The sequence below is a fragment of the Heloderma suspectum genome, chromosome 2 (genome assembly GCF_057233095.1).
Source record: "Heloderma suspectum isolate Gila_16-S chromosome 2, 16-S_ref, whole genome shotgun sequence".
Lineage (NCBI taxonomy): Eukaryota > Metazoa > Chordata > Lepidosauria > Squamata > Helodermatidae > Heloderma > Heloderma suspectum.
This window is the reverse complement of record NC_139459.1, coordinates 154,570,368-154,596,558: the sequence shown is the minus strand read 5'-3', so window position 1 is coordinate 154,596,558 and position 26,191 is coordinate 154,570,368. Positions and strand designations below refer to the sequence as shown.

The following is a 26,191-nucleotide window of genomic DNA, read 5'->3' as shown; positions in this document are numbered from 1 at the left end:
TGCTTTGCCTTTTTGAAGATCTTTTTAGCCACAGACAATGTCAGAGAATGACCTAGCTTGGGTAGGTCCATTTGCTCCACCTCTGATGTTGAGGGTGCGTGCATGCGTGTGTGTGTGTGAAGCTAACACAGGTAGCAGCATCCCTTTATGCCCAGAAGCCCTCGTTTTGAGTTGATGAGATTGTCGGGTGTCTACAGCCTCCAATGCCTTTTCCCACAAGATTGCTTTCAATCTGTCCAACTGATTTCTATGGGCTTGTTTGGAGAAAGATTGACAATGATGGCAGGTCTCCACAATGTGAGACTCCCCAAGCTACAGGAGGCATAAAGAGTGGCCATCAGAAGAGGGCAACTTACTGCCACAGAGGACACACTTTCTGAAGGGGGCCTTTCATGCCTTATGTCGATAATGATCACCTATTAGCAAAACAACTAAAAAAACAAAACAGTTAACTATTGTAATTTTTTTTTAAGTTAACAAGAAGAGTAACAGGAAAAAACCTCAGCACTAACTCACTCAAAAAACACAAAGTTCCCGAAGAGGCAGCCGTTACAGCGGTCGAAAAGGAACTGAAGAGATAGGCGGGAATGCGCTCAGACATGTGCAGTAGGATGGTGGGGGAGGGTTCCCGCCAAAAAGTTCCTCAGCTATAGACATTTCCCAAATAGAGGCTCAGTGCAGGAGCAGAGCCCATATGTATGATGCACAGTGACCACAAAGAAGAAGGCCAAATATTAGAAGACCCCAGGAGCATTATGTTAGAAATTCCCCAGGAAGACAGAAGGATGGAGCATATAGAACAGATCATATAATGTCTGTGTTGTGCCAGCTGCATTGGTTACCACTGTGTTTCCCAACCTAATTTAAAGTGCTGGTTTTGACCTTTAAAGCCTTAAATGGTTTGGGACTTGAATTAATCCATATCAGCCTACCCACACTTTAAGATCAGCAACAGAGGCCCTTCTCATCTGCTCACCTTTGAGAGCACTAAGATAGGCAAGTACACAAAACAGGGCCTTATCCACAGTGGCCCCACACCTCTGGAATGCGTTGCCATCAAGGTTGCACCAGGCCACCTCATTGCAGGCTTTTAGGAAGGCAATGAAGACTTACTTGTTTACTCTAGCCTACCCCTGATTATGTTTTATTGGACTCTTCTGGTCTGTAGCTGCAATTGTGTTGTACATTTTGTCTTATGCTGGTGTAGTAAAAATGTAACCTAAAAGCCATTGTATGTGTCTTAAGCAGCACGTAGTACTGTAAGAGCTGCGCATGCCTGGAATGAGCGGACAGTAACCCTAAGATAAGGTTGCCAAGCAAACTGCTAGCAACCAATCAAAGTGACACGCTGGCTAAGGAATGCAAGCTGACGTGATAAAACTGTAGCGCAGGGGTTGCCCAGGGTCGACTCTGCTTTTGAGCGTGAGCTCCTCTGTCGAATTGTTTGCAAACAATAAAATCGAGTTGGACCCAGCCTGAAGTTGACTCTCCTCTTTGGGGCAAATTGGACTAGCCTCCAGGGGGCGAAACTAGCATTTTGTGCAACACTGGTGTTTGTTATTTTTTGGAATGTTTGCTGTTTTTATTATTGCACCAGTTTTTATTATATGAATGTTATTGTTGTAAGTCATCTTGGGAGGGCTCCTGCCCTGAAAAGCAGCCTAGAAATATTTTTTAAAAAAACAATAAATAAACAAACATCGGAAGCATTCAGGAAAAACTACTAGTACATATTTGGGTCATTTGGGGTGCGATGAGCCAGGACAACAATCACGAGACTTCTTTACTAGATGATATTATCATATGATAAAAAGGGGTGTTTGATAACGATACCAAAGGAAGAGGTAGCATTGCAGAGGGAAAAGAAAGTTGTTCCATATTTAACGGGGAGGGTAAAGCTGGCATTTGTGTTTCATTTAAGTTAATGTTAATTTCAACTTCATTAAATATGTGGGGCTGTCCTGAGAGGGGAAAGGCACTGGCTTTTTTCTGTGATGCTTCCTATATGCCCAGTTGTGCTTTACAGCAGCACACCAAGCACATGAGAAAATGCCATGGGCTTGCAAACGATCCTTTCATGTCCAAATATGATGGCTGTAAGAGCAAAATTGGGGGGAAGGGAACCAGCACGGAGCAAATTCAGAAGAAAGTAATTCTGTATTGTAGTGTTACCTGAAGCACATTCAACAGTTCTGCTTTCACTGGATTCTGTAATTGTGTCCAACAATAGTTCCTTCTTTTCTTTCTTTGGAAACGGAGGGAGCATTTTTGAAAAATGTTCAACATCAGGAAGCTTTAAGGGGAAAAAAACAAATGAGGAACAGCATTTTCTAAGAAAAATTAAGTCAAAATAAAAGAAGTAAAAGAAACAAACATCCTTAAAATAGGTCAACGTGGGTTTGTTAGTACAGTTAGCTTAACATCTACAGTAGACTTATTGTACATATTTAGGGGGGAAAGAGAAGATAGAAAGAAAATGGCCTAACTTAAATGGGACTTAAATGCTTGGAAGAGGCTACAGAATTGCAAGCCTAAAGATCAATCATCATAATAAGATTTATTCTTGCTTCAGATACAGAAGTAGTGTATTCATATAATCCATGTCCTTCCAGTTCCACTGCAACTATTGCCACGACTCCATTTTCCTTATCTGAGTTATTCTCATTTAGGAGAAGAAACTGTATAAAGGTTTCATCAGGGCTTCAAGCATGGATATGTCAGGTGGGTGTGAAGGTTCTTGCCAGAGGCATAGGAAGTCACCAAAACCACCATATTGCTAAAACAAGTGTTATGTTCTTTAAAAATGATCCAATGGTATTTAAAAGCAGTAGAAAATAAAAACCTCTAACAGCAATCTGAGATTGAAGACCATGGCCCAAAGGACCAGAACTGACTCATGTTTATAAAAGATTATGTACATGTGGGGCAGAGCTATTCTACAGACTTAACCCACCACTTTACTGAGGGTTCTGTTTCCAGTTTCTTTGCAGGATTAAGATCGGCTTCTTTACATGTGTATTTTTTCCAGGGTTTTCTTTCTCTTCTTTTCCTTATGTTCCATTGCACAAACACTAGGTGGTGCTGTGGTATAGCAGAATTGCGCTATTACACTTACACTAGGCTTTATCCCGCCATTCATAAATAATACCAGACTTTCCTTGTTAGAAAATAAGCTGCTAAAATGGTTCCAAAGCACAGGAGAGGCCCTGGAGGATGAGGATGTCATGTAAATGACCTGCAAACTACCATGAGTGAGAAATCATGAGTGCACAATAAATGCCTCATGTGGAAATGCCTTATGTGGAGGCTCGTGGAAAGAAACAAAGTCTCTCTCTTCCTTCCTTTGGAAGATGTGCATAGAAGTGGTGGTATTACATTGTATGGAGTAGTTCCTGGTTACTGCTTTCTGGAAGTTTATCATGGCACTACTTCTTAAAGGAAGGCTAATAAAAGGACTTGTGTGTATGGATGTTCCTTGCATGGTAGTGGTCAAAGGCTTTATTTCCAATACAGGGACACCAACCCTGACACCCAATTCTACATTTTCCAGTGATAAAAAGGGCCAAGTTATACGAGCAACCTGTAAGTTGCCTTCTATGGTCAAGATGAAATGTTTGTGGTGGCTCAAGCTTACCAAGCTCCCACAAGCCGATTACCTCCTTTTGCAGAAATTCCATGCCAAATTCTGATCTGAAATAAGGGGGGATGATTTTGTTCCTCATCCTCATTAGACACTTCTTCCCATCCTCGAGTTCCTGCCTAAAAGGTTTTTAAATGGGGGGGGGGGGGAGAAAAACCCATAACATTTCAATTATTTCGCATTATTTTCGAATAATTTGTCCAGGAATAAAATCCAGGCTTAGTCATGCTTAAACTAGACCCACTGAAATCAAAGGGAGTTGTGTTATTCAAGACTTACTTGTCCCACTGATTGTATTAGGATTACTCTTAGTATGACTAAGTCTTGGTCCATTCCAGTAAGTGCAAATAGTCAGACTTAAAATGTTTAAAAGTGAAAAATTGGGCAACGGCCTCTCTTCCTGATCCTATATATGGGTATCATTAGTATTTTCTCAACTTTACCAATATGATTAAGGAGAAAAGAGAACTGGTATTGATGTAACTGATGGGCTTCAATTGAGTAAGACCTTTGTATGGCCTTGTGAATGCATGTGTGACTTTTGCCTTCCATTTTGAATACCAGCTATCTTTCACCATATTGGAAGTTGCTTCTGCCTAGGGATGTACGAAAGTTCCGCCACAGATCTCGGGGAGGCCAAATGCCAGCGCATTCGGCCCCCCGAAATCGGTGGTGGAATGGCCCTCCGCCCCCCCCCCCCCGGGACAGGACCTACTTTAGGCAGATCTTCCTGGCGGCGGCGGCTCCGGCAGCGGCTCTGGCGGCGGCCGGTCTTTCGACCGGCTGCCGCCGCTGCCATTTCCAGGTAAAAAACAAAACAAAAAAACGTCATAGGCTACGTAAAGATTTACGTAGCCTATCACGGCTAGATTTAATTAAAAAACACCGTGATAGGCTACGTAAACGTTTACGTAGGCTATCACGGCTGATTAAAAAAACAACAACGCGCGTACGCAAATGGCGGCGCCCATGGGCACTGCCATTTCCATTCCTTATTTTGGCATGTCTTAGTCTACGTAAACATTTACGTAGACTAAGACGGCGAAAATAAGGGGAATGCAAACAGCGTACACGCTACGCTATTTGCGTTCCCCTTATTTTCGCCATCTTAGTCTACATAAATGTTTACGTAGACTAAGACGTGCCAAAATAAGGAACGCAAATGGCGGCGCCCATGGGCACTGCCATTTGTGTACGCGCGTTTTTGTTTTTTATAATCAGCCGTGATAGGCTACATAAACGTTTACGTAGCCTATCATGGCTGACTGCAGGGACGCAAACAGCGATGGCTACGGCCGCCGCCATTTGCGTCCCTGCTAGCCAGCAACCAGATGTCCGGCTGCTGGCGGAGCCGGCCAGTGGCTCCGCAGAATCCCTGCGGAGCGGAGCCGGCCGGCCAGGATTCTGGGGGGGAGGAATGGAGCACCTCCCCCCCCCAGCCAGGATTCCGCGGGGAGGGACGGAACGCCTCCCCCCCAGCATCAGCATAATCCGCGGAAAGGTAAGTACCTTTCGTACATCCCTACTTCTGCCACTCTGGAAGTAAGATGCTGCTAAAAGAAGCTGGTATGAAAGAACATGAGGAAAGCCCACAACTAACCCTCCTGTGCCTTTCTCTGAATCAAGGCACTAGAAATCCCATAATGTACTATTTTTCACTCATTCTACTATTTTTCTTATGCCAGGCGAACCTCACTAGGGAGCTCATTCCACAGCCGGGGTGCCACAGCAGAAAAGGCCCTTTTCTGCTGTGGAAGAAAGGAAGTGAGGTAGCCACCCACCTCACTTCCTTTGGCAGGGGCTCATGGAGAAGAGCCTCTGAAGATGATCTTAAAGTCCAGGCAGGCACATATGGGAGGAGGCGATCCTTCAGGTAACCTGGCCCCAAGCTGTTAAGGGCTTTGAATGTTAATATCAGCACTTTGAATCGGGCCCGGAAATGGACTGGCAGCCAGTGCAACTGGAAAAGTACTGGCGTAATATGAGGTCATTGGCCAGTCCCTGTTAACAATCTTGCTGCCCTATTTTGGGCCAACTGAAGTTTCCAGACTGTTTTCAAAGGCAGCCCCATGTACAACACATTGCAGTAATCCAGACGAGAAGTTATCAGAGCATGGATAACTGTAGCTAGGCTATCTCTGTCCAGATGAGGGTGTAGTTGGTATACCAGCCTAAGCTGATAAAAAGTACTCCATGCCACTGAGTTCACCTGTGCCGCAAGTGACAGTTCTAGGTCCAAGAGCACCCCCAAAATATGAACCTGATCCTTCAGGGGGAGTGCAACCCCTCCAGAACAGGTTGAATATCACCTAGCCGGGCAGATGAACCACCCACTAAGAGTACCTCTGTCTTGTCTGGATTGAGTTTGTTTATTGGCCCTCATCTAGTCCATTACCGTGCCCAGGCACTGATTCAGAACAGCCACTGCCTCACCTGGGTTTGATGAAAGAGAGGTAGAGCTTGGTGTCATCTGCATATTGATGGCACCTCAGCCCACACCTCCAGATAACCCCAGAGGTTTCATGTAGATGTTAAACAGCATGGGAGATAAAACAGAGCTGTAGCTGTAATGTGTGTGCATAGATCACACCACTACAACACATCTGTGCACTTTCCTTGTGTGTGCTCATTGTTGCCGTGTATCACATTCTATGACAATTAGCAGCCCACACACAGTAGTAGAAGGTTCTGGGAAATGAACAGCATTAATGCAGAAGAGTGTTATATTCAAGAAGCATCATAAACTCCAACAAAACTTTATTTGGAATGAGGGATAAAAGAAAACATCTAGGAACAAGAGAAAAAAACTGCAAATGCACAAACACAGTACAGCTGTCTTAAGAATATCATATTGTATATTTTATGGCATCACTGCCTTTATCATCATATTGACAATTTCCCATGACTCGTCCTAGAATGATTTCCTTCATCTTGGAAACATTGGTGCACATTTTCTAGAGCAGCCTTCCCCAAACTAGTACCCTCCAGATGTTTTGGACTGCAACCTCAGCATTCCAGATGATTGGCCATGCTGACCGGGGATGACTGAGTTGAAGTCCCAAACATCTGAAGGGCACAGGCTGGGGAAGGCAGCTCTAGAGAGTAACAGTGGAGTCTGTGGGCAGTGTCTTTAGCAGTGGAAGGAGAAATGGGTATGCCTGATCAGGTTTTAGGGCTCTAGAGGAGCCTGGACTACCCATTTTACTTTTCACGTTGTTATCAGCCAGTTTTTACATCAGCTAACAGTACAACTTTTGGATGGCTTGAATTTTGAACTACAGCAATGTTCTTCTGGAACTGCATATTTTCCTTGAACTGTACATTTTGTGTATGGTTGCACATTTTAAAACAGCCTTGATAGCATCATGGAACAGGTCTACCATTTCTGGTAAATCTGGCGACTCAGCAGAGATAAGGCCTGGGCACCAGACCTACCAAGACAGGTTGACCTGGCCTCTGAGAAATTTCTATGCCACATTTATCTCTCTTTGTTTCTCACTGGATAGATCTGGTGTCCGAACAATGTCTTTTCACTCACAGCTGAAACCCTCAATTCTTTCCATGACTCCCTTTACACCTGTAATGATCCTTTGGGCCAAAGGCCATTACAGGGTTGAAAGGCATGGTGAATGGGGGGAGGGGTTGACCTGCTCAGCTTGCAGCCTCTACAGGAAAAACAGAATAGAGTTAGGTACCTTCTCAAGACATTTCGTTATTGCTACAGTACATGCGAAAACACTGTGGAGCTGCCTGGCACATTGTCTCAGTTCCAAGGCCAACACTAAGATAGGGATGGGGAGAGGTTCTACTTGGGCTAAAGAGCAAGAGCTAAAAATGGCAGGTTCTCTTGAAGCAATGTATCACAACAACCCATTGTAACCCTTAATAAATTGCACTGCTGCTACAATCAATTATACAGCCCCATCTGCATTTCCCTGAAACACAAACAACACTCCAACATGGTGGTCGGAGTCTACTACTGCCCACTCCATCAAGGAGAAGACGAGGATGAAGCTTTTAAAAAGCAAATAGCCAATGTTTTAAGGAAGCATGATGGAGTAGTAATGGGAGACTTCAATTTCCCCGATACTTGTTGGGAGACAAATTCTGCAAAACATGGCCCCTCCAGGAAATTCCTGACTTGTGTGGCGGATAACTTCCTCCTACAGAAAGTAGAGGAAGAACTAGAGGACTGGCTATCCTTGACTTGATCCTAACCAACAGAGATGACTTAGTGGGGAAAGTAGTAGTTATGGGAACTCTGGAGGAAAGCGACCATGTTATACTTGAGTTCATGGTTCTAAAGGAAGCAAAAGCCGAGTGTAGCCAAACCCGTACCCTGGATTTTAGGAAAGCTGATTTTAATAAACTCAGAACAATGATCAGTAAGATCCCATGGCAAGCGACTAACGAGAAAAAGAGTCCAAGATGGGTGGGCATTTTTTAAAAAGGAAATTCTCAAGGCACAATTACAAAGAATTCCAACAAGAAAAAAAAGGTGGAAGACAACAGAAGAAGCCAATGTGGCTTCACAAAAAGCTTAGAGATGACCTGAAAACCAAAACGGACACATATAGGAAGTGGAAGGAAGGCAAAGCAACAAAGGAAGAGTACAGGGGGGTGGCACAGAATTGCAGGGATGGCGTCAGGAAGGCTAAAGCTGAGAAAGAGCTGAGGTTAGTGAGGGATGCTAAAAGCCACAAAAAAGCTTTCTTCAGCTAATTTCTTCCTACTTTGACTCAGTCTTCTCCCGAAAGAGGGTCTATGAGCCCCCTGGCAAAGGCGAAGTACAGGCTGAAGGAGTAGGATTGCAGCTTGAGATCGACAGGCATATGGTCAAGGAACACCTAATGACTTTGAATGAGTTCAAATCTTCAGGGCCAGATGAACTGCATCCTCGAGTAATCAAGGAACTGGCAGAAGAACTCTCAGAGCCACTGTCTATTATCTTTGAGAAATCATGGAGGACAGGTGAAGTGCCAGATGACTGGAGGAGGGCTAATGTTGTCCCTATCTTCAAAAAGGGTAAAAAGGAGGACCCTGGGAACTACAGACCAGTCAGTCTGACATCAGTCCTTGGGAAAATTCTGGAGCAGATGATAAAGCAATCCATCTGGAAGCACCTTGAAAACAATGCAGTGATTACTCGAAGCCAACATGGATTTGTCAAGAACAAATCCTGCCAGACGAATCTGATCTCATTCTTTGATCAAGTAACCTCCCTTGTGGACTGTGGGAATGCTGTGGACATAATATACCTCGACTTCAGCAAAGCTTTCGACAAAGTGCCCCACGAAATCCTGATGAGCAAACTAGCTAAAAGTGGGCTAGATGAAACAACTCTCTGATGGATCCACAGTTGGCTTCAGAATTGGACTCAAAGAGTGCTTCTCAATGGGATCTTCTCAAACTGGGGAGAGGTAATGAGCGGGGTACCGCAGGGCTCAGTCCTGGGCCCAGTGCTCTTCACCATTTTTATTAATGACTTGGAGGAGGAGGTACAGGGAATGCTGATCAAATTTGCAGATGACACAAAATTGGGCGGGATAGCTAATACTTTGGAAGACAGAAACAAAATTCAAAGTGATCTTGATAGACTGGAGTGCTGGGCTGAAAATAACAGAATGAAATTTAATAGAGATAAATGCCAAGTTCTGCACCTAGGAAAAAGAAACCAAATGCACAGTTACAAGATGGGGGATATGTGGCTCAACAATAATACAAGCGAGAAGGATCTTGGAATTGTTGTCGATCACAAGCTGAATATGAGCCAACAATGTGATGTGGCTGCAAAAAAGGCAAATGCTCTTTTGGGCTGCATTAACAGAAGTATAGATTCCAAATCACATGAAGTACTAGTTCCCGTCTACTCAGCACTGGTTAGGCCTCATCTGGAATACTGTGTCGAGTTCTGGGCATCGCACTTTAAGAAGGATGCAGACAAACTGGAGAGGGTTCAGAGGAGGGCAACAAAGATTATCAAGGGACTGGAAACAAAGCCCTAAGAAGAGAGACTGAAAGAACTGGGCATGTTTAGCCTTGAGAAGAGAAGACTGAGGGGAGATACGATAGCGCTCTTCAAGTACTTGAAAGGTTGTCCCAGAGAGGAAGGCCAGGATCTCTTCTCGATCATCGCAGAATGCAGGACACGGAATAATGGGCTCAAGTTACAGGAAGCCAGATTCCGGCTGAACATCAGGAAAAACCTCCTGACTGTTAGAGCAATACGACAATGGAACCAATTACCTAGGGAGGTGGGGGGGTCTCCCACATTGGAGGCATTCAAGATGAGGCTGGACAGCCATCTGTCAGGGATGCTCTGACTTGGATTCCTGCATTGAGCAGGGGGTTGGAGCTCGATGGCCTTATAGGCCCGTTCCAACCCTACTATTCTGATTCTATGGACTACACTGAAGAGTTGTCATACACTACTCTAACTCACACACCCTCTGCAAAATAAGAATAACGACACTGAGCTACTTTGCAGGACTTCTGTAACTCACACTTTCTCAGCCACAGCCCTGCCTCCTGCAGTATGGGTATAATAATGATGAACTTTATCTGCACACATTGTCAAGGTAATTTTTTAAATGTTTATAAACTCAGAAAAAAATATTAACAAGAAGCTGAGTTAGAAAGACCTTTTGTTTTTAGGTAGATACACTACTACCTAAACCAAACCCAGCTACAGGATTTCTAAATTGCTTTTTTTATGAGGCTGCAATTACTTCCTAACAGGGAAGAGCCCAAAAGGTCTTAACACACCCAGAAGCATTAACACACCCAGATAGCAAGGGAAGTTAGCCATTTCTGTGACTTCATTCATTGGATAAAAACACTGAAAGGTGGGAGCCGGCTAGTTTCTCACAAAATGAATAGGCAGAATAATGGCTTCACATTTTGCCTCATATCTTGGGTTCTACAAGGACTAAAGACTTGCTTTTTAAAAAATAAAAGCTGGGAATCTGGAGACTATCGCTCTTCCCCAGGGGATCAATTGCCCCTTCCTGTGGATGTCCATGAGCATTAGTGAAATCTGGAATTGCTATCCTCATAATGTGATAGTTAGCCATCTCTCCCTTGCCTTTATGTTCTCTTTCAGCACTTTTGCAGCCTTCATAGGTGAAACCATAGGGTTTCAAGGTGCTTTCACATACCCACACAAACAGCCCAATCCTATGCATGATTGGAGGTGGGTGGGTAACAGCCAGTGTACGTAAGGACTGCATCTTCCTTTGTGATTCTGAGACTGGAAAGGATGGTTCATTCAAGCAACTCCCCCACATGCTTCCCAGATGGGGGACATTCCTATGTTCTCTCCCCAACCTTGCCTCACTTGTGGGCTGGAAAACAACTCATTGGTTCACTTTAAATTAAAATTAACTCAGCCGGGGCCCATGCCAGGTGGAACAGGATAGGAAGTCAGTGATTTCCAGTCATAATCAGCAAGGGATGCTTTCTGAGGCCAGCGCTCCCGCAGGCTACCAATCCGAAGGCCTAACAGGCTGTGGTGCTGCCTGGCTGGGCCTGCCAGAAAGCCGGCCTCACTGCCCCTTCCAAGTCCACATTCTACCATTTGCATTGCAGCAACTGAGCTCACTCCACCCCCATCCCAGGTTTAATTTACTGCCCTGACCTGGCTGGAGCGCATTTGCCGGTGTTGCAGGGAATTGGAGTAGAGATAGATGGGGCAGGTGTGCGCAGTATGAAGTTTCTGCTCTCAGAATAGAGCTAGTTTGGTGTGGAGGAGCCTGGTCATGCAGTTGCCTGCTACTACCTCTTTGCCTTACAAGGACGCGCTCCCGCCGCACCGGTTAAACTCAAGGGCATCCCCCACTCCCATGTTTACTCTGCTGACCTCCTGTCCTGAGCCTTGCCTGTATGGCTGGAAACCGAAAGTAGAGATAGATGGGGCAAGCACAGCACAAGCAGCCACTGTTGCTGCTGTCAGAATGATGTCATCACTGGAATCCGTGGGGGGGGGCCGGTTGCACCCCTTTGCCCCTATGAGTGGATACCCATGCATAGATGCCATGTGTCATGCACAGACACACATGCACGTGCACACACACACACAGTGATGTCAAAAACAGTGGCCTGTTGAAGACACTTGAGTACAATAATTGAGAACTGAAACATTTCCTATATATTTTTATTAACCTTTAACGCCCCAAAGCCATCCAGAACAGAACAGAACAGAACAGAATGGCCCAGAATGCTAACTTTTAAGTTAGCCAAACCAAGTAAATTCACCAGTTACACATGACTAGAAAGGATGGATACAATAAACCACAGAATTTCCACCGCAGCCATGTTCCGGTACCCATTCAGTACAATAAGCTGTATCTTGGAAAATAAGCTGTACATAGGCAAGTCCTTTCTGTCAGGCAGTATATCTATGTACACTAATTGCTGGTGAAGCTGAAGCTGACTCCCCAAAAGACAGAGGCACTATTTCTTTATTTCATTTCTATACCACCCAATAGCCAAAGCTCTCTGGGCGGTTCACAAAAACCGCTCTCTGAGTGGCCCATGCACTGTGGGTGAGTGGTTTCCAGGTCCAGGAAATAGGAGAATGACCAGCTCTGGATGGGGTTGTACTCTCCATAGAGGAACCAGTTCACAGTTTGGGGGTGTTTCTGGATCCATCTTTGTAATCGGAGGCCCAAGTGACTTCTGTGGCTAAGAACGCCTACGACAAGCTTAGGCTGGTACACCACCTGCACCCGTTCCTGGACAGGGATAGCCTTGCCACTGTGATCTATGCATTGGTAAGCTCGAGTTTGGATTACTGCAATGCACACTATGTGGGGCTGCTCTAAGAACATTAAGAAGAGCCATGCTGGATCAGACCAAAGGTCCATCTAGTCCAGCATTCTGTTCACACAGTGGCCAACCAGCTGATGACCAGGAACCCACAAACAGGGCATGAACGCAACAGCACCCCCTCAACCATGTTCCCCAGCAACTGGTGTACATAGGCTCACTGCCTCTGGTACTGGAGGTAGCACATAGCCACCAAGACTAGAAGCCATTGATAGCCTTTTCCTCCAGGAATTTGTCTAAGCACCTATAAAGCCATCCAAACCGGTGGCCATCACTACTTCCTCTGGTAGCGAATTCCATAGTTTAACTATATGCTGTGTGAAGAAGTACTTCCTTTTATCTGTCCCAACCAATCAGCTTCATAGGATGACCCCGGGTTCTAGTGTTTTGAGAGAGGGAGAAAAATGTTTCCCTATCCACATTCTCCACACTATGCATAATTGTGTAGACCTCTATCATGTCTCCCCTTACCCTCCTTTTTTCCAAGCTAAATAATCCCAGCCGTTGTAACCTTCTCTCATGGGGGAGATGATCCGGCCCCTTGATCATTTTAGTTATCTTTTCTGCACCTTTTCTAGCTCTACAATATCTTTTTTTAGGTGTAGTGACCAGAACTGTACACAGTATCCCAAGTGTGGTTGCACCATAGATTTGTATGATGTTGGTAGTTTTATTCTCAATCCCTTTTCTAATTATGCCTAACATGGAGTTTGCCTTTTTTTACAGCGGCTGCACACTGGGTTGACAACTTCACTGAGCTCCCTCCCACAACCCCAAGATCTCTTTCCTGGTCAGTCACTGCTAGCTCAAATCCCATACTTGAAGTTGGGATTTTCTGCCCCAACGTGCATCACTTTACATTTGCTTACACTGAACTGCATTTACCATTTAGATGCCCATTTTCCCAGTTTGGAGAGATCCTTTTGGAGCTCTTCGCTATCCCTTTCTGTTTTAACCACCCTATATAATTTGGTGTGATCCACAAACTTGGTCACTTCACTGCTCACTCCGAATTCCAGATCATTTATGAACAGGTTGACTGCTAAACTTGCTCAGGAGTCACTGGTGAGGGACTTTGTCAAAAGCCTTCTGGAAGTCCAAGTAAACAATGTCTACCAGATCACCCCTGTCTACATGTTTATTGACAATCTCAAAGAACTCTAAAAGGTTAGTGAGACAGGACTTACCTTTACAAGAGCCATGTTGATTCTTTTTCAGCAGGGCTTGTCTATATGCTGACTAATTTTATCTTTAATAATGCCTTCAACCAATTTACCTGGAACAGACGTTAAGCTAACCAGCCTGTAATTTCCTGGATCCCGCTGGATCCCTTTTTGAAAATTGGTGTTACATTGGCCATTTTACAGTCATCTGGTATAGAGGCTGATCTTAGAGACATGTTGCATATTTTGGTTAGAAGATCAGCAATTTCATATTTAAGTTCTTTGAGAACTCCAGGATGGATACCATCAGGGCCCGGTGATTTATTTGCTTTCAATTTATCAATAAGGTTGAGAACTTCATCTTTTGTCAGTCACCACTCTTTGCCTCAGTTCCTCAGTGTCCCTTCCTGAAAACATCAGTTCAGGCACAGGTATCTGTCCTATATCTTCTGCACTGAAGACGGATGAAAAGAATTCATTCAGCTTCTCCGCGATCTCCTTGTCCTCCTTCAGTACTCCTTTAACTCCATTGTCATCCAATGGTCCAACTGCATCCCTAGCTGGTTTTCTGTTTCTGATATATTTAAAGGATTCTTTATTGTTGGCATTGATGTCGGTAGCGATATGCTCTTCAAAATGCTTTTTGGCATCTCCTATTGCCTGCTTGCATCGTCTCTGTGCAAGCTTGTGCTTCCTTTTGTTTTGCTCACTTGGGCAAGATTTCCATTTTCTGAAATAAGCTCTATTTTCTCTATTAGCTCCCTTAACACTGCTCGTTAACCATGCTGGTGACCTCTTGAACTTGGTGTTACCTTTCCTAACCTGTGTGGTATACATTTTAGCTGGGCTTCTATTCTTGTGGTTTTGAGTAATCTCCAAGCATTTTGAAGGGATTTGATCCTCTTGACTCCCCCTTTTAGCTTCCGTTTCATCAGTTCCCTTATTTTAGAGAAGTTTCCTCTTTTAAAGTCAAATGTGCCTATGTTGGACTTCCTGGGCAATTTTCCACTTAAATATATATTAAATCTGATAGCACTGCGATCACTTTTTCCAATTGGTTCGACAACATTTACATGTCATACTAGGTCCTGGGCGACACCATTTAGGATTAAATCCAAGGTCGCCTTCCCTCTGGTTGGTTCCATGACCAACTATTCTAGGGCATAATCATTTAGGGCATCTAGAAATTTAACCTCTTTCTTGTGGCTGGAATATACATTTATCCAGTCAATGAGGGGGTAATTGAAGTCGCCCATTATTACAACCCATCCTTGTTTGGAGGCATCCCTGATTTCGTTTTCCATCTCAAAGTCATTCTGAGCATTCTGGTCTGGGGGGACAACAGCATGTTCCTAGCGCTAAATTAGTTTTGGAGCCTGGTATTGTCACCCACAAAGCTTCTGTGGAAGAGCCTAGTCCTTTTAGGCGTTCTAGTCCGCTCGACACTATGCCCTCTTTGATGTACAGGGCAACACCTCCCCCAGTACACCCTTCCCTGTCCTTCCTATAGTTTATATCCAGAGATGACCGTATCCCGATGGTTCTCTCTGCTCCACCAGGTTTCTGAAATGCTGACTATATCCAGATTCTCCTTTAAAACCAAGCACTCCAACTCTCCCATTTTGGCACAGAGGCTTCTAGCATTTGCATAGAAACACTTCTACACGGTGTCCCTCCCCAGATGCCTCTGGTGTGTGCATCTTTTGCTATGGGACTTTGACCCCTTTGATTCGCTATTATGTTCTACCATGTAGTCCTGGCCTATTTAGGGATGTCAGAGAATTCCGCAACGGATCTCGGTGAGGCCGAATGCCAGTGCATTTGGCCCCCCAAAATCGATCGCGGAACGGCCTGCCACCCCCCCGCGGATCACCCCCGGGACGAGACTTATCTGGGGCGGATGTTTCGGATGGCGGCAGCTCCAGCAGCAGCTTCGGTGGTGGCGGCTGGTCTTCCAACCAGCTGCCACCACTGCCATTTGCAGTCTGTGTTTTTTTTCTTCCCCCCCCCCCCCCCCATAGACATGATAGGCTACGTAAAGACTTACATAGTCTATCACGTCTGGGTAAAAAAAAAAAAAAGCATACGCAAATGGCGGCGCCTACAGCCACCGCCATTTGCGTTCCTTATTTTTCACGGTCTTAGTCTACGTAAATATTTACGTAGACTAAGACGAAGACAAGAAAGGGGAACGCAAATAGCGCCCAGTACGCTATTTGCGTTCCCCTTTCTTTTCTTCATCTTAGTCTACGTAAATATTTACATAGACTAAGATGGAGAAAAATAAGGAACGCAAATGGCGGCGGCCATAGCCACCGCCATTTGTGTACGCGTTTGTGTTTTTTTTACCCAGAGCCCTCCATGGCCGGAAATCCGGCTGCGGACAGCCCTGGCCTGGGCCTGGCCAGATGCTCCGCAGAGCCTCCGCAGAGCACAGCCGGCCATCGAGGATTCTGGGGGGGAGGACCGGATCGCCTCCTCCCCGTCGAGGATTCCAGGGGGAGGGACGGCACACCTCCCCACCACCATGAACAGAATCCGCAAAAAGGTAAGTGACTTTCGTACATCCCTAGGCCTATTTCCTCCCCTTCTGCATTTGGGCAATCAAAAACATTTTCATCTTCATCCCCTTGGGATGATTTAACCCAAACCACGTGCTTCCCAGCTCCTTTCGGCTTTCCCCCAGGCTTTAGTTTAAAAGCTGCTCTGCCACCCTTGTTATGTTTAGTGCCAGCAGTCTGGTTCCATTTTGTTTCAAGTGGAGTCCATTCCTCTTGTACAGGCCAGCTTGTCCCAGAATGTTCCCCCAGAGCCTAACAAATCTGAACCCCTCCTCCCGGCACCACCGTCTCATCCACGCATTGAGACTCCTCAGCTTCACCTGTCTAGCTGGCCCTGTGTGTGGAGCAGATAACATTTCCAAGAAAGCCACCTCAGTGGTCCTGAATTTCAACCTCCTACCTAGCAACTTAAATTTCGCTTTAGGATCTCACGACTACATTTTCCCACATTGATGGTATCAACATGGACCATGACCTCTGACTCCACCCCAGCACTATCTACTAGGCTATCTAGACAGCGCGTGGTATCTGCAACCTTCGCACCAGGCAGGCAATTCACCATGCGGTCTACATGCCCATCACAAACTCAGCTGTCTATGTATCTAATAATCGAATCTCCCGCTACCACAAGCCCTCCTCCCCCTGGAAGCATATCCTCGGTGCGAGAGGATATTTGCTTGTCTTCTGAGGAATGGGTCCCTTTGGATCATTTCCCTCTTCCTCAAATGATGCCCTCCTTCCCTGAGACCTGCATTCTCCATGACAGCAGAGGAGCTGTCACCCTGGGAGTGGGACACAGCTAATCGGTCCCTGAAGGTCTCATCCACCAACCTCTCTTAGGTTCTCCAGGTCAGCAACCTTGGCCTCAAGGGAACACACTTGTTCCCTTAGAGCCAGGAGCTCATTACACTGAGCACAAACCCACGACTTCTGTCCAACAGGCAGACAGTCGTACGCGTGGCACTCAGTGCAATACACTGGATAGCCCCCTCCCCATGGCTACCTTTCTACCTTTCTAACTGTTTTTTTTGGGGGGGGGGGTCTTCCCTGGAAAACTTAGTATTTTAGTACAAGAAGTTGGGGAAATTATTTATAGTTATTTGTGTACAGTTACTTACTGTGAGTATGGAGTAAGGAGGGGGGAGTTCACCACCCTGGCTTCCTCTCCCTGTTGCTAAATTCACACAGTTGCTTAACTTGCTTGTTTGCTGACACTTTGTCACTGGGGCTGGGACATTTCGTCACTGGGGCTCCTTATGCTCGAACAGCTGGCTCCCTCGCAAGCGTGCCTCCTGATATAGATAGACCCAACTGCTGCTGCAGTGAATCTGATTGGAGGGCCTCGTTTGAAAAGCAAGGGAGGCTGTGTGTGAACTCCTGATCAGCACTGGCTTTCAGTGGCTGGGAATGTAGGTCAGATGGCTCCACACTGATTCCTATTCAGGAAGGAGGACTCTTAACAATAGTCAACGAGAGACCTATTGAGGGGCGATCCTCTATTCAACAAGTCATTGGAGGGGACAGCAAACAAAGGGTAGGTGATTTGGGAAGGCTGTAGCTTGCAAGGTCTGGATCCTTTTCCTGTGTGTTTTTTAAAACTTAAATGATATGCTGAACCCTTAAACTTGCTATATTTTGTGAACTGCTCTTTAAGGCCTAAAGCCTGAGCCTAATCTGAAGCTAGCCTGCCCTTTTTTCCCCGCTTTAAGCAGATTCTTATTACCCTTTCTAAGCTTGGGGTTACTTTAAAATATGCAGCTAAGGTTCTTTTCAACCACTCAGTGGTCTTTGTTAATGCAAGGCTGCAAGGCCTATAAATTCAAGCCAGATTCCTCCCTGATATTAAGCTCTCTCTCTAAGGGGTTAACCCTCTGGGATTTAGCTGTGCCCTTGTTTTGGCTTCAGCTGCTATTTACCAATTTTAAATTGTTACCTGAGTAATTTAGTAGATAATTAAGTAATTTCACTTACCTTTCCCTCACACAGTTGCTTAACTCGCTTGTTTGCTTACACTTTGTCAATGGGGCTGAGACGCTTTGTCACTGGGGCTCCTCACACTCGGACAGCTGGCTCCCTCACAAGCGTGCCTCCTTATATAGGAGGTTGGTTCAGAACCAAGGTTGGCTCAGAAACTGCAGCTAGTGCAGAATGGTCTAGCCTTAAAGCAGACTGGGGTGCTTTATCGCACACATACTATGACTATGCTGCCAGTCTGCTACCAAGCTAGGTTTAAGGTGTTGGTATTAGTATACAATTGTATACAATTAGTGTACAAGCTCTATACAACTAAGGACTATCTCAAGGAACGCCTCCCCCTATGCTAACCTCCCAGGTCACTATGACCTTCAGCCTACAGATTGAAATGAAACTTAACTGGGGTGATGAAAATGAAAATAGCGCTCTCAGATATCCCCTCCCAACAAAAAACTCCAGGCCTCTGAGCCTGACCTTTTCCCCCTTTGTCTCTGTAGGCCTCAAACTTCCACTGAAGGAAAGAAAGTCTGCTTTTTTCCTTCACAGAGGACAAGGAAGAAAGAAGAGGTGGTTTCACTCCCCTCCCATTGTTCATGTTGCAGCAAGATACTGCTAGAGCTTTCTGCAAAAGCCCAACTTGCAGGTAAAACCCCCACCTCTCTCTTTCTTCTCTGTGGTTTTTCTCTTGCAAACTGGGTGAGGCCAACCGGGCAAGGTACCTTGCAAGGCCTCCTTTGCCAGGATGCTGGAGAAGTTGAGCTGGAGGAGTCAGTGGCTCACTGTGAATAATTTGCTTCATTCTTTGTTGATAAAGTTGCTTGGATTTCCCTTGACTTGGACTCTAATATTGGGGCTGGTCAAAGTGATGAAGCTTCAGCTACCCCTTGGCCAGTTGTTTTGGATTCTTTTCAGCTTGTGGATCTTGGGAATGAGGACAAGGTATCTGGAGCAATGGGGGCCACCACTTGTATAGTGAACCCTTGCCCTTCTTGGCTGATTGAATCAGCCAAGGTGGGACAGATGCCACAGCTAAGGGAAGTGATTAATGCCTGTTTGCGGGAGGAGGATGTTCCCTCTTGCTTAAAGAAGCAGTAATAGGGTTATTAATTCTTTATTAAAGGAACACAGAAGATCTGTCCCATTGTTTTTGACATCAGTTTTATTTGAAAAGGGTGTTTCATTCTGGCTTTTACACTGTCTCAGATTTTTCAGATGGAAAAACGATAGGCTAGTCACAAATTTACTATTCTTGGCTAAGGTGATGAAGAAAATGCAACTCCAGATGCATCTGGCTGAAACTGTTTATCTGGACCCATTTCAATTGAGCTTTCAGCTGGGATATGAGACTGAGTCTTTGCTTGCCTTAGTGGATGACCTATGCCGGGAGCTGGATGGGGGAAGTGTGACCCTATTAGTTCTCTTGGACCTCTCAGCAGCTTTTGATACCATCAATCATACTATCCTTCTGGCCTGCCTGATGGGTCTGGGCCTTGGGGGTGCTGTTTTTCAGTAGTTCAAGTCCTTTCTGTCAGGCCATGTCCAGAAGGTGGTGCAGGGAGATTAATGTTTGACTCCATGGCCAGTGGCCTGTGGTGTCTCACAAGGTTCTATCTTGTTCCCCATACTGTTTAATATTTACATGAAACTGCTGGGAGAGGTCATTTGGAGCTTTGGAGTAAGGTGCCACCAATATGCTGATAACACCCAGCTCTGTTGCTCTTTGTCACCAAGCACCGAGGAAGCAGTTCAAACTACTGAACATTGCTTGGGTTCAATAATGGCCTGGATGAGGGTGAACAAGCTGAGGCAAAACCCAGACAAGACAGAGGTGTTGTTGGTCAATATAAACTCTGACTCGGGGACTGGGATTCAACCTGTTCTGGAAGGGGTTGTGCCCCCACTGAAGGATCTGGTCTGTAGCTTGGGAGTGCTCCTTGATCCTACACTGTCCCTGAACCTTCAGGTGGCAGTGGTGGCAAGGAGTGTGTTTGCATAATTCCTGGTGCGCCAGCTGTGACCCTTTCTGAGTGAGTCTGACTTGGCAACAATTATCCATGCCTTGGTTACATCACGTTTAGATTATTGCAATGCACTCTACATGGGGCTACCCCTGAAGAGGGTCTGGAAGCTTGGTGCTAAATGTAGCAGCTAGGCTGCTAACTGGTATGCAGTATTGAGATTATATTATATCTGTACTCAAAGACCTGCACTACTTGCCAATTGCTTCTGGGAGCAATTCAAGGAATTCGTTTTACCCTTTAAAGCCTTAAAATGGCTTAGGGCCTGGCTATCTAAGAGACCACCTGTCTTGCTATGAACCTGTCCAAGTACTAAGATCTGCAGGACAGGCCCTTCAGAGGCCCATCTGCTCGATACGCATGAAAGGTCTTTCTCCTGTGTTGCCCCCAAACTATGGAATTGCTTCCTCAAGAACTACAATTGGCATCCACTCTTCTGGCCTTTAGAAAGCATGTAAAGACACATCTTTTCAGTTTGGCCTTCCAAAATGTGTTGTTTTAATGTTTCGGTGTCTTTACTGTTTTAATGCTCTGTTTTTATTGTTTTAAGGTTTAATTGTTTTAAATTGTTGTACACTGCCTTGATGGGTTTTAGCAGATAAGGTGTATAAATGTCAATAATAAACAAACAAACAAACAAACAAACAAACTGCCAGCAGTACTTTGCTGCTGCTTCCTGCAAAAATCCAACAGGAAGGGAGAAAAGCCACCCCTTCCTGCCTCCACCAAGCACACAATGGAAGAAAGAAGGGGTAGTCTGTCCTTTTCCCTTTTGGTTGTGTTTTCAGAAGGCAGCACCATGTCACTGCTGTTGCTTTTGCAAAAGTCCAACTCACAGGAGAAAAAACACACATTCCTTTCTTCTATGGAGAAGTGAGGAGAAATGAGAGGTAGGTTCTCTCCCACAAGTAGGGATGGGCCGATTCCCTACCTGCTGGTCGGGTGGGAATCCGCCCTTGGGGGAGGCGATCCATCCCTCCCCCCGGAATCCGTCTGGGCCGGCTCCGCTCCGTGGCAATCCTGCGGAGCCAGCCGCCAGATCCACATCACTGGCTAGACTATCGCATGAAAAAACAGGGATGCAAATGGCGTATTGGATGCCAGTTGCGGCCGTAAAGCTGTTAGATTAACCTAAATGCAGCCGTAAATGGCTGCGTTTAGGTTAACCTAACAGCTTTACGGCCACAAATGGCATAGTGGACGCCATTTGTGTCCGGAGTTAGCCCAGCGATACGGCCCAGCAATGGCGGCCAGTCATATTGCCTGTGATGCAGACCTGGCAGCCGGCTCCGCAGGACTGCTGCACGGAGGAGCTGGCCCGGATGGGTTCCTGAGGGAGACGGAGGTGAGCGCCTCATGCCACTGACTCATTGGGGTCCGTGGCAGAATTCTCCGCCATCCCTACCCACAAGCACCCACTACTGGTGAAATTATGGAACTCGTGTTAGTTTCTACTTTAGCATTTATATCACAGGAAAGGCTCCATAAACACAATACTAGAACTAAGAGCCTGATTTAAAACGTACAGACCTCAAAGGGATCCTTCACCCCACCACCACCCCCGACACATGCACACGCATATACACACACAACTTTCAATATACTGGCTTCTGAATAACACCGTAAAGCTAACAGTACTGTTACCTGGTCTGTGCTAACTTGACCTGCCAGACAGATACCTGCACTTCCCCTTCCTGGCTGCATGAAAAGAAATGAAAAAAGTTCATAAAATGTTATCATTTAGAAAGCATAGCATTATTTCTGAGATATGGCATGAAATAGTTTAAACAATGTTAATATTCCACTGTTAAAATTATGTATTACAAAGAAAAATAGTTATTAATATTAAAAATCAAATACCAAATAATACATGAAATATTTAACACTGTTACATTCATGTCTAATAATTTTTATAACAAGCAACTGGCAAAGAGAACACCCGTGAATAACATTCATTGGCCAGCGTACTCAACAATGCTTTTTAGTTTACTGGCACTTTTTACCTAAGCTTCTTATATGTTTTTCAAAAAAACATGTAATCAGAGCTTGTGGTTCTAGACAAGATGGTGGATCTCCAGTCGCTTTCCAGCCACAGAGGAAGTAGTGATCTGGATAGTGATCACAGCACTGGGAAGGGAAACTTAACCCTTTCACCCAGCATGGTTTCCTGATGAAAACTGCCCTCCCCACAGCCTCTATTAGCCCTGCCAGCAAAAACATATGGATACACAGGGCAATTTTGATCAGTCAAACAGTGCTGGAGTAAAGGGTTAAAATTCCCTCTCCAAGTGCCACAGTTCCGATCCAGCCGTTCCCTCAGCTGCTGTTTGCCAAAACAGAAAGAGATGGTAAAGCAAATCATGGATTTCCATCATTGTATCAAGTTTGGCTCTTAGACATAATTTTATAGATGAGGAAGTTGGCATACAAAAGAGGCAAATATCTTCTGTAATCTTACATTCAGAGCTGGTGGTACAAGGAAAGACAATGCTAAAATTTTCTTTTTCTGCTTATATCATAGACTCATGTCTATGGTCTTCATTGTCTTAGTTCTCTGCAACAGTATCTGACACTATCCACATTGAATTCAAGTTACTAAGCCTTATGTTTAAGGGATTAATTAAATACAAAAGCGGCACAGTTGATATTTTACAATATGCATTTTGCTGTATTGCTGTAAAGCTGGGGACAGATGTAAAGCAGCAGAGGAGTGGTGGGTAGGAAAGGAGTAACAAGTCTTTCCTCTGTCTTCTCTCCCCATAACATGTTTTTTCCTAGCTTGGCTTGGAGAGCAGCAGGGGGAAGAGCAGCTGGGAAATAGGGCATGGGGGGGAAGACAGCCTCTCTTCCACCGTCAAGCCTCTGATTTACATCACACCCTACACCTTTAGAGCTATATGGCAGACCTGCATTCTAAAACATGCCCAGTTAGCTCCTAAGGCTCTATACCTCTGAGTATATCAGAGCTCATCTCTTAACTCCCCATATTCCCCACCTAACCGATATCAGTTAATCTGCTTCTCCCTCCCGCCCACTCCCACCACTACTCCTATGTAACTCTCTGTCTTCTATCAAGCTGCTTGGTATGCCTGTGACAATCTCCCCCATCCCTCCTCTCCTCTCCTTGAGAATCCCTCCTCAAAACCCATATTTTCAGCTATCATTAAACACTCTTTACCAATTCTTGTCCTTTCCTTTTATGTTTCTCCTGTCTTCCTAATTGGATCCGTTTCTATGAATGCAATGAATGCAATGTGGTGACATGCATAGTGTGGAGAATGTGGATAGGAAGACATTTTTCTCTCTCAAAATAGTAGAACACGGGGCCATTCTATGAAGTTGATTGGTGGGAGATTCAGGACAGATAAAAGGAAGTACTTCTTCACACACTGCATAGTTAAACTATGGAATTTGCTACCACAGGATGTAGTGATGGACACCAATTTGGATGGCTTTAAAAGGGGGTTGCACAAATTCCTGGAGGAAAAGGCTATCAACGGCTTCTAGTCTTGATGGCTATGTGCTACCTCCAGTACCAGAGGCAGTGAGCCCATGTACACCAGTTGCTGGGGAGCATGGGTGGGAGGGTGCTGTTGCACTCATGCCCTGCTTGTGCATTCCTGGTCAGCTGGTTGGCCACTGTGTGAAAAGAGACCCTTGGTCTGATCCAGCATGACTCTTCTTATGTTCTTATGACTTCCATGTATGAAACCTCCATTACAGATCAAAGACTGCAAACAGAGGATTCATATTACCTGACATCATCTTAAATACTTTCAGTTGTAACTCATCAAATGCTGTGTCACTGAATGTTGTACATGCAAGTCTGAACATGCAAGCCTCCCTCTCTAATTCTGTACTCTGTATGGCATGCAGCACACTCTTAGTGGTAAGGGAATGTGGTGCCTGCCCATGTATAGTAACCAGAACAAAAATAATTGGGTTACGTTTTGTCTTCTTCAACTACATATCTTTTACACTGGTGAAATAATTTCTATGATTTATAACAGCATCTTAGCACACTAAACTCTCTTACCGGAACCTCTGCCAATATTCTTCCGTTTTCTTTGTGAGTGCCTCCCTTGATGGATTCTGTAATTGTGAAGCCACTGCTTGCTCATACTTTTCAACAATCTGAGCTGCAAAATCATGAGAAGTAATTCAAATTACTAACCTTAAATTCAAAAGAACAAAAATCAGCTGCTGCCAATTTTAATCTCATGTTTTAGGAAAGAACATTGGTATTTATTGTGAGCATTCATTCTCACTGGATGGTTTAATTCCTCCCATGCACTCCTAGAAACAAAGCACATGCAGATATTTTGATCCCTATGGTGTGGAGTCCCACCCAGTTTTGAGATATAGAGTGCTTCCAGACAAGTGTTTTTATTGTGGAATCACCCTGCCCCAAACATGTAACTTTATGGGGGAACCAGGTAATGTTGTGCCCATGTTTTCCCACCGCTTCATTCTTCTACCACAGAAAATCTGTTAAGGAGGGAAAGATGGAATAACTGCATGATGTCTTTTGACTGATACTGCTAGGAGCCCTCCGTCTGGAAGAACCAATTGTGCAGCTAAAAAAATATATAGTCCACCTAGCCAAAAATGTTTAAAATCTTTAACTTGAAAATCAATAGGAAAAGATATCATCATCATCATCATCCCAACCAACTGTCCTAAGAACAAGGGAATGGAGAATAAGGAAGAAAAAAATTGAAGATGAGTATAGGTTTGGCTGCAGGGCTGAAGTATTGTTAACTTCCTGCTCAATAAACCCTTTCCTACTACAAGACCTATAGCTTTGGAGGAGGTTCTGTTAAACGTTTGCATACTGAGTTGGCCAAAGCCTTCCCCAACCTGGTGACTTCCAGATGACCTGCTGGTTGGGAATGATGGGGGTTCTAGTCCAACACATCTGGAGGGCACTGGACTGCCTACTATTCTGTAGTCCTCACAATGAAATGCAAGGAAATACAAGCTGCATATTTTCTTCTATGACCACTCCCCAAGATTACCTCATCAAATGGTCAATAAAAAAGGGAACACCAACTACAAGCAATCCAGAAAGACTTCATCACCAATTTGATTTCAAGCCAGAGTTGATGCAAAAAGGAAAATATACACACTGCAAGTCATCCATTCAGTGTGTGCATGTGTGTGTATGTAACCAACACCATATTTATTTCAAGCCAGAAGGAAGAACAGCACATATGGAATTGCCCTGCTTTATTTCATAACAGCCCAAGCAATAATGAGCTGCTAAGAAGAAGAAGGGAAGAACCATTTACTCAGGCTGAAGCTGCTCAGGATCCTAGGTTTATATTAATAATAAAAATACTACTCTGAAACTGAAAAGTGTTCTAAAGTTAAACAAAGAGTGGATAAAAACAACAAAAGTTGCATGGAGTGATTTAGTATTTCACTCACTATCTGATCAAGTAACACAGTTATTGAAGCATCACAAGAATCCTATGAAATCCTATCCTTTGGGAAAGCATGCATCAGATTGGGCAGCAAATAAAGTGCATGACAGGAGAAAAAGCACTTGCTAAAATTCTCCCATTTTATGCAACTAATTGCCCTGAAGCAAGTCCCAGCAAAGACAGTAGGACTTACTTCTAAGTAAACAAGCATGGAATTAGGCTGAAAATCTTGTCACAGGGTAGTGAAATCAGTGGAGTGGAATGGGACAGCAATGTAATCCTACAGTCCTATGGTCACAAGTCACTAAGACTTACTTCTGAGAAAACATGCATAGGGGTCAGGCTGCATATATCCCACAAGAAACTAAGGGCTAGTTTATATAGCAGACTCAAGTGGCAAGTTTCCCCCCCAGAAGTACACTAATTAAATTCTTCCCCATCTAAAAACATCGTTGCACAAAGAAAGCTACCATGTCAAGGAGAAGATTTCAAGCCTAGCCTTCTGACTGACATACTGGTTTTCTGTGTGCAGAGATATTTGTTCACATGGAAGCATTCAAACGTGAGAGCCCTCATCTGCCAT

General features: G+C 44.8%; 1 protein-coding gene across 1 annotated transcript in view; it reads right to left on the bottom strand.

Moving 5' to 3' along the window:
• Positions 1–26,191, bottom strand: part of SPAG17 (sperm associated antigen 17) — a 265,350-nt gene that overhangs the window by 39,255 nt on the left and 199,904 nt on the right. Inside the window, exons 38-41 of the mRNA XM_084835270.1 lie at positions 24,219–24,321; positions 21,827–21,880; positions 3,657–3,759; positions 2,173–2,293 (exon numbers count right to left, since the gene is read on the bottom strand). Of these exons, the coding sequence (XP_084691396.1) occupies positions 2,173–2,293; positions 3,657–3,759; positions 21,827–21,880; positions 24,219–24,321 (381 nt within the window). The remainder of the gene's footprint in view (positions 1–2,172; positions 2,294–3,656; positions 3,760–21,826; positions 21,881–24,218; positions 24,322–26,191) is intronic.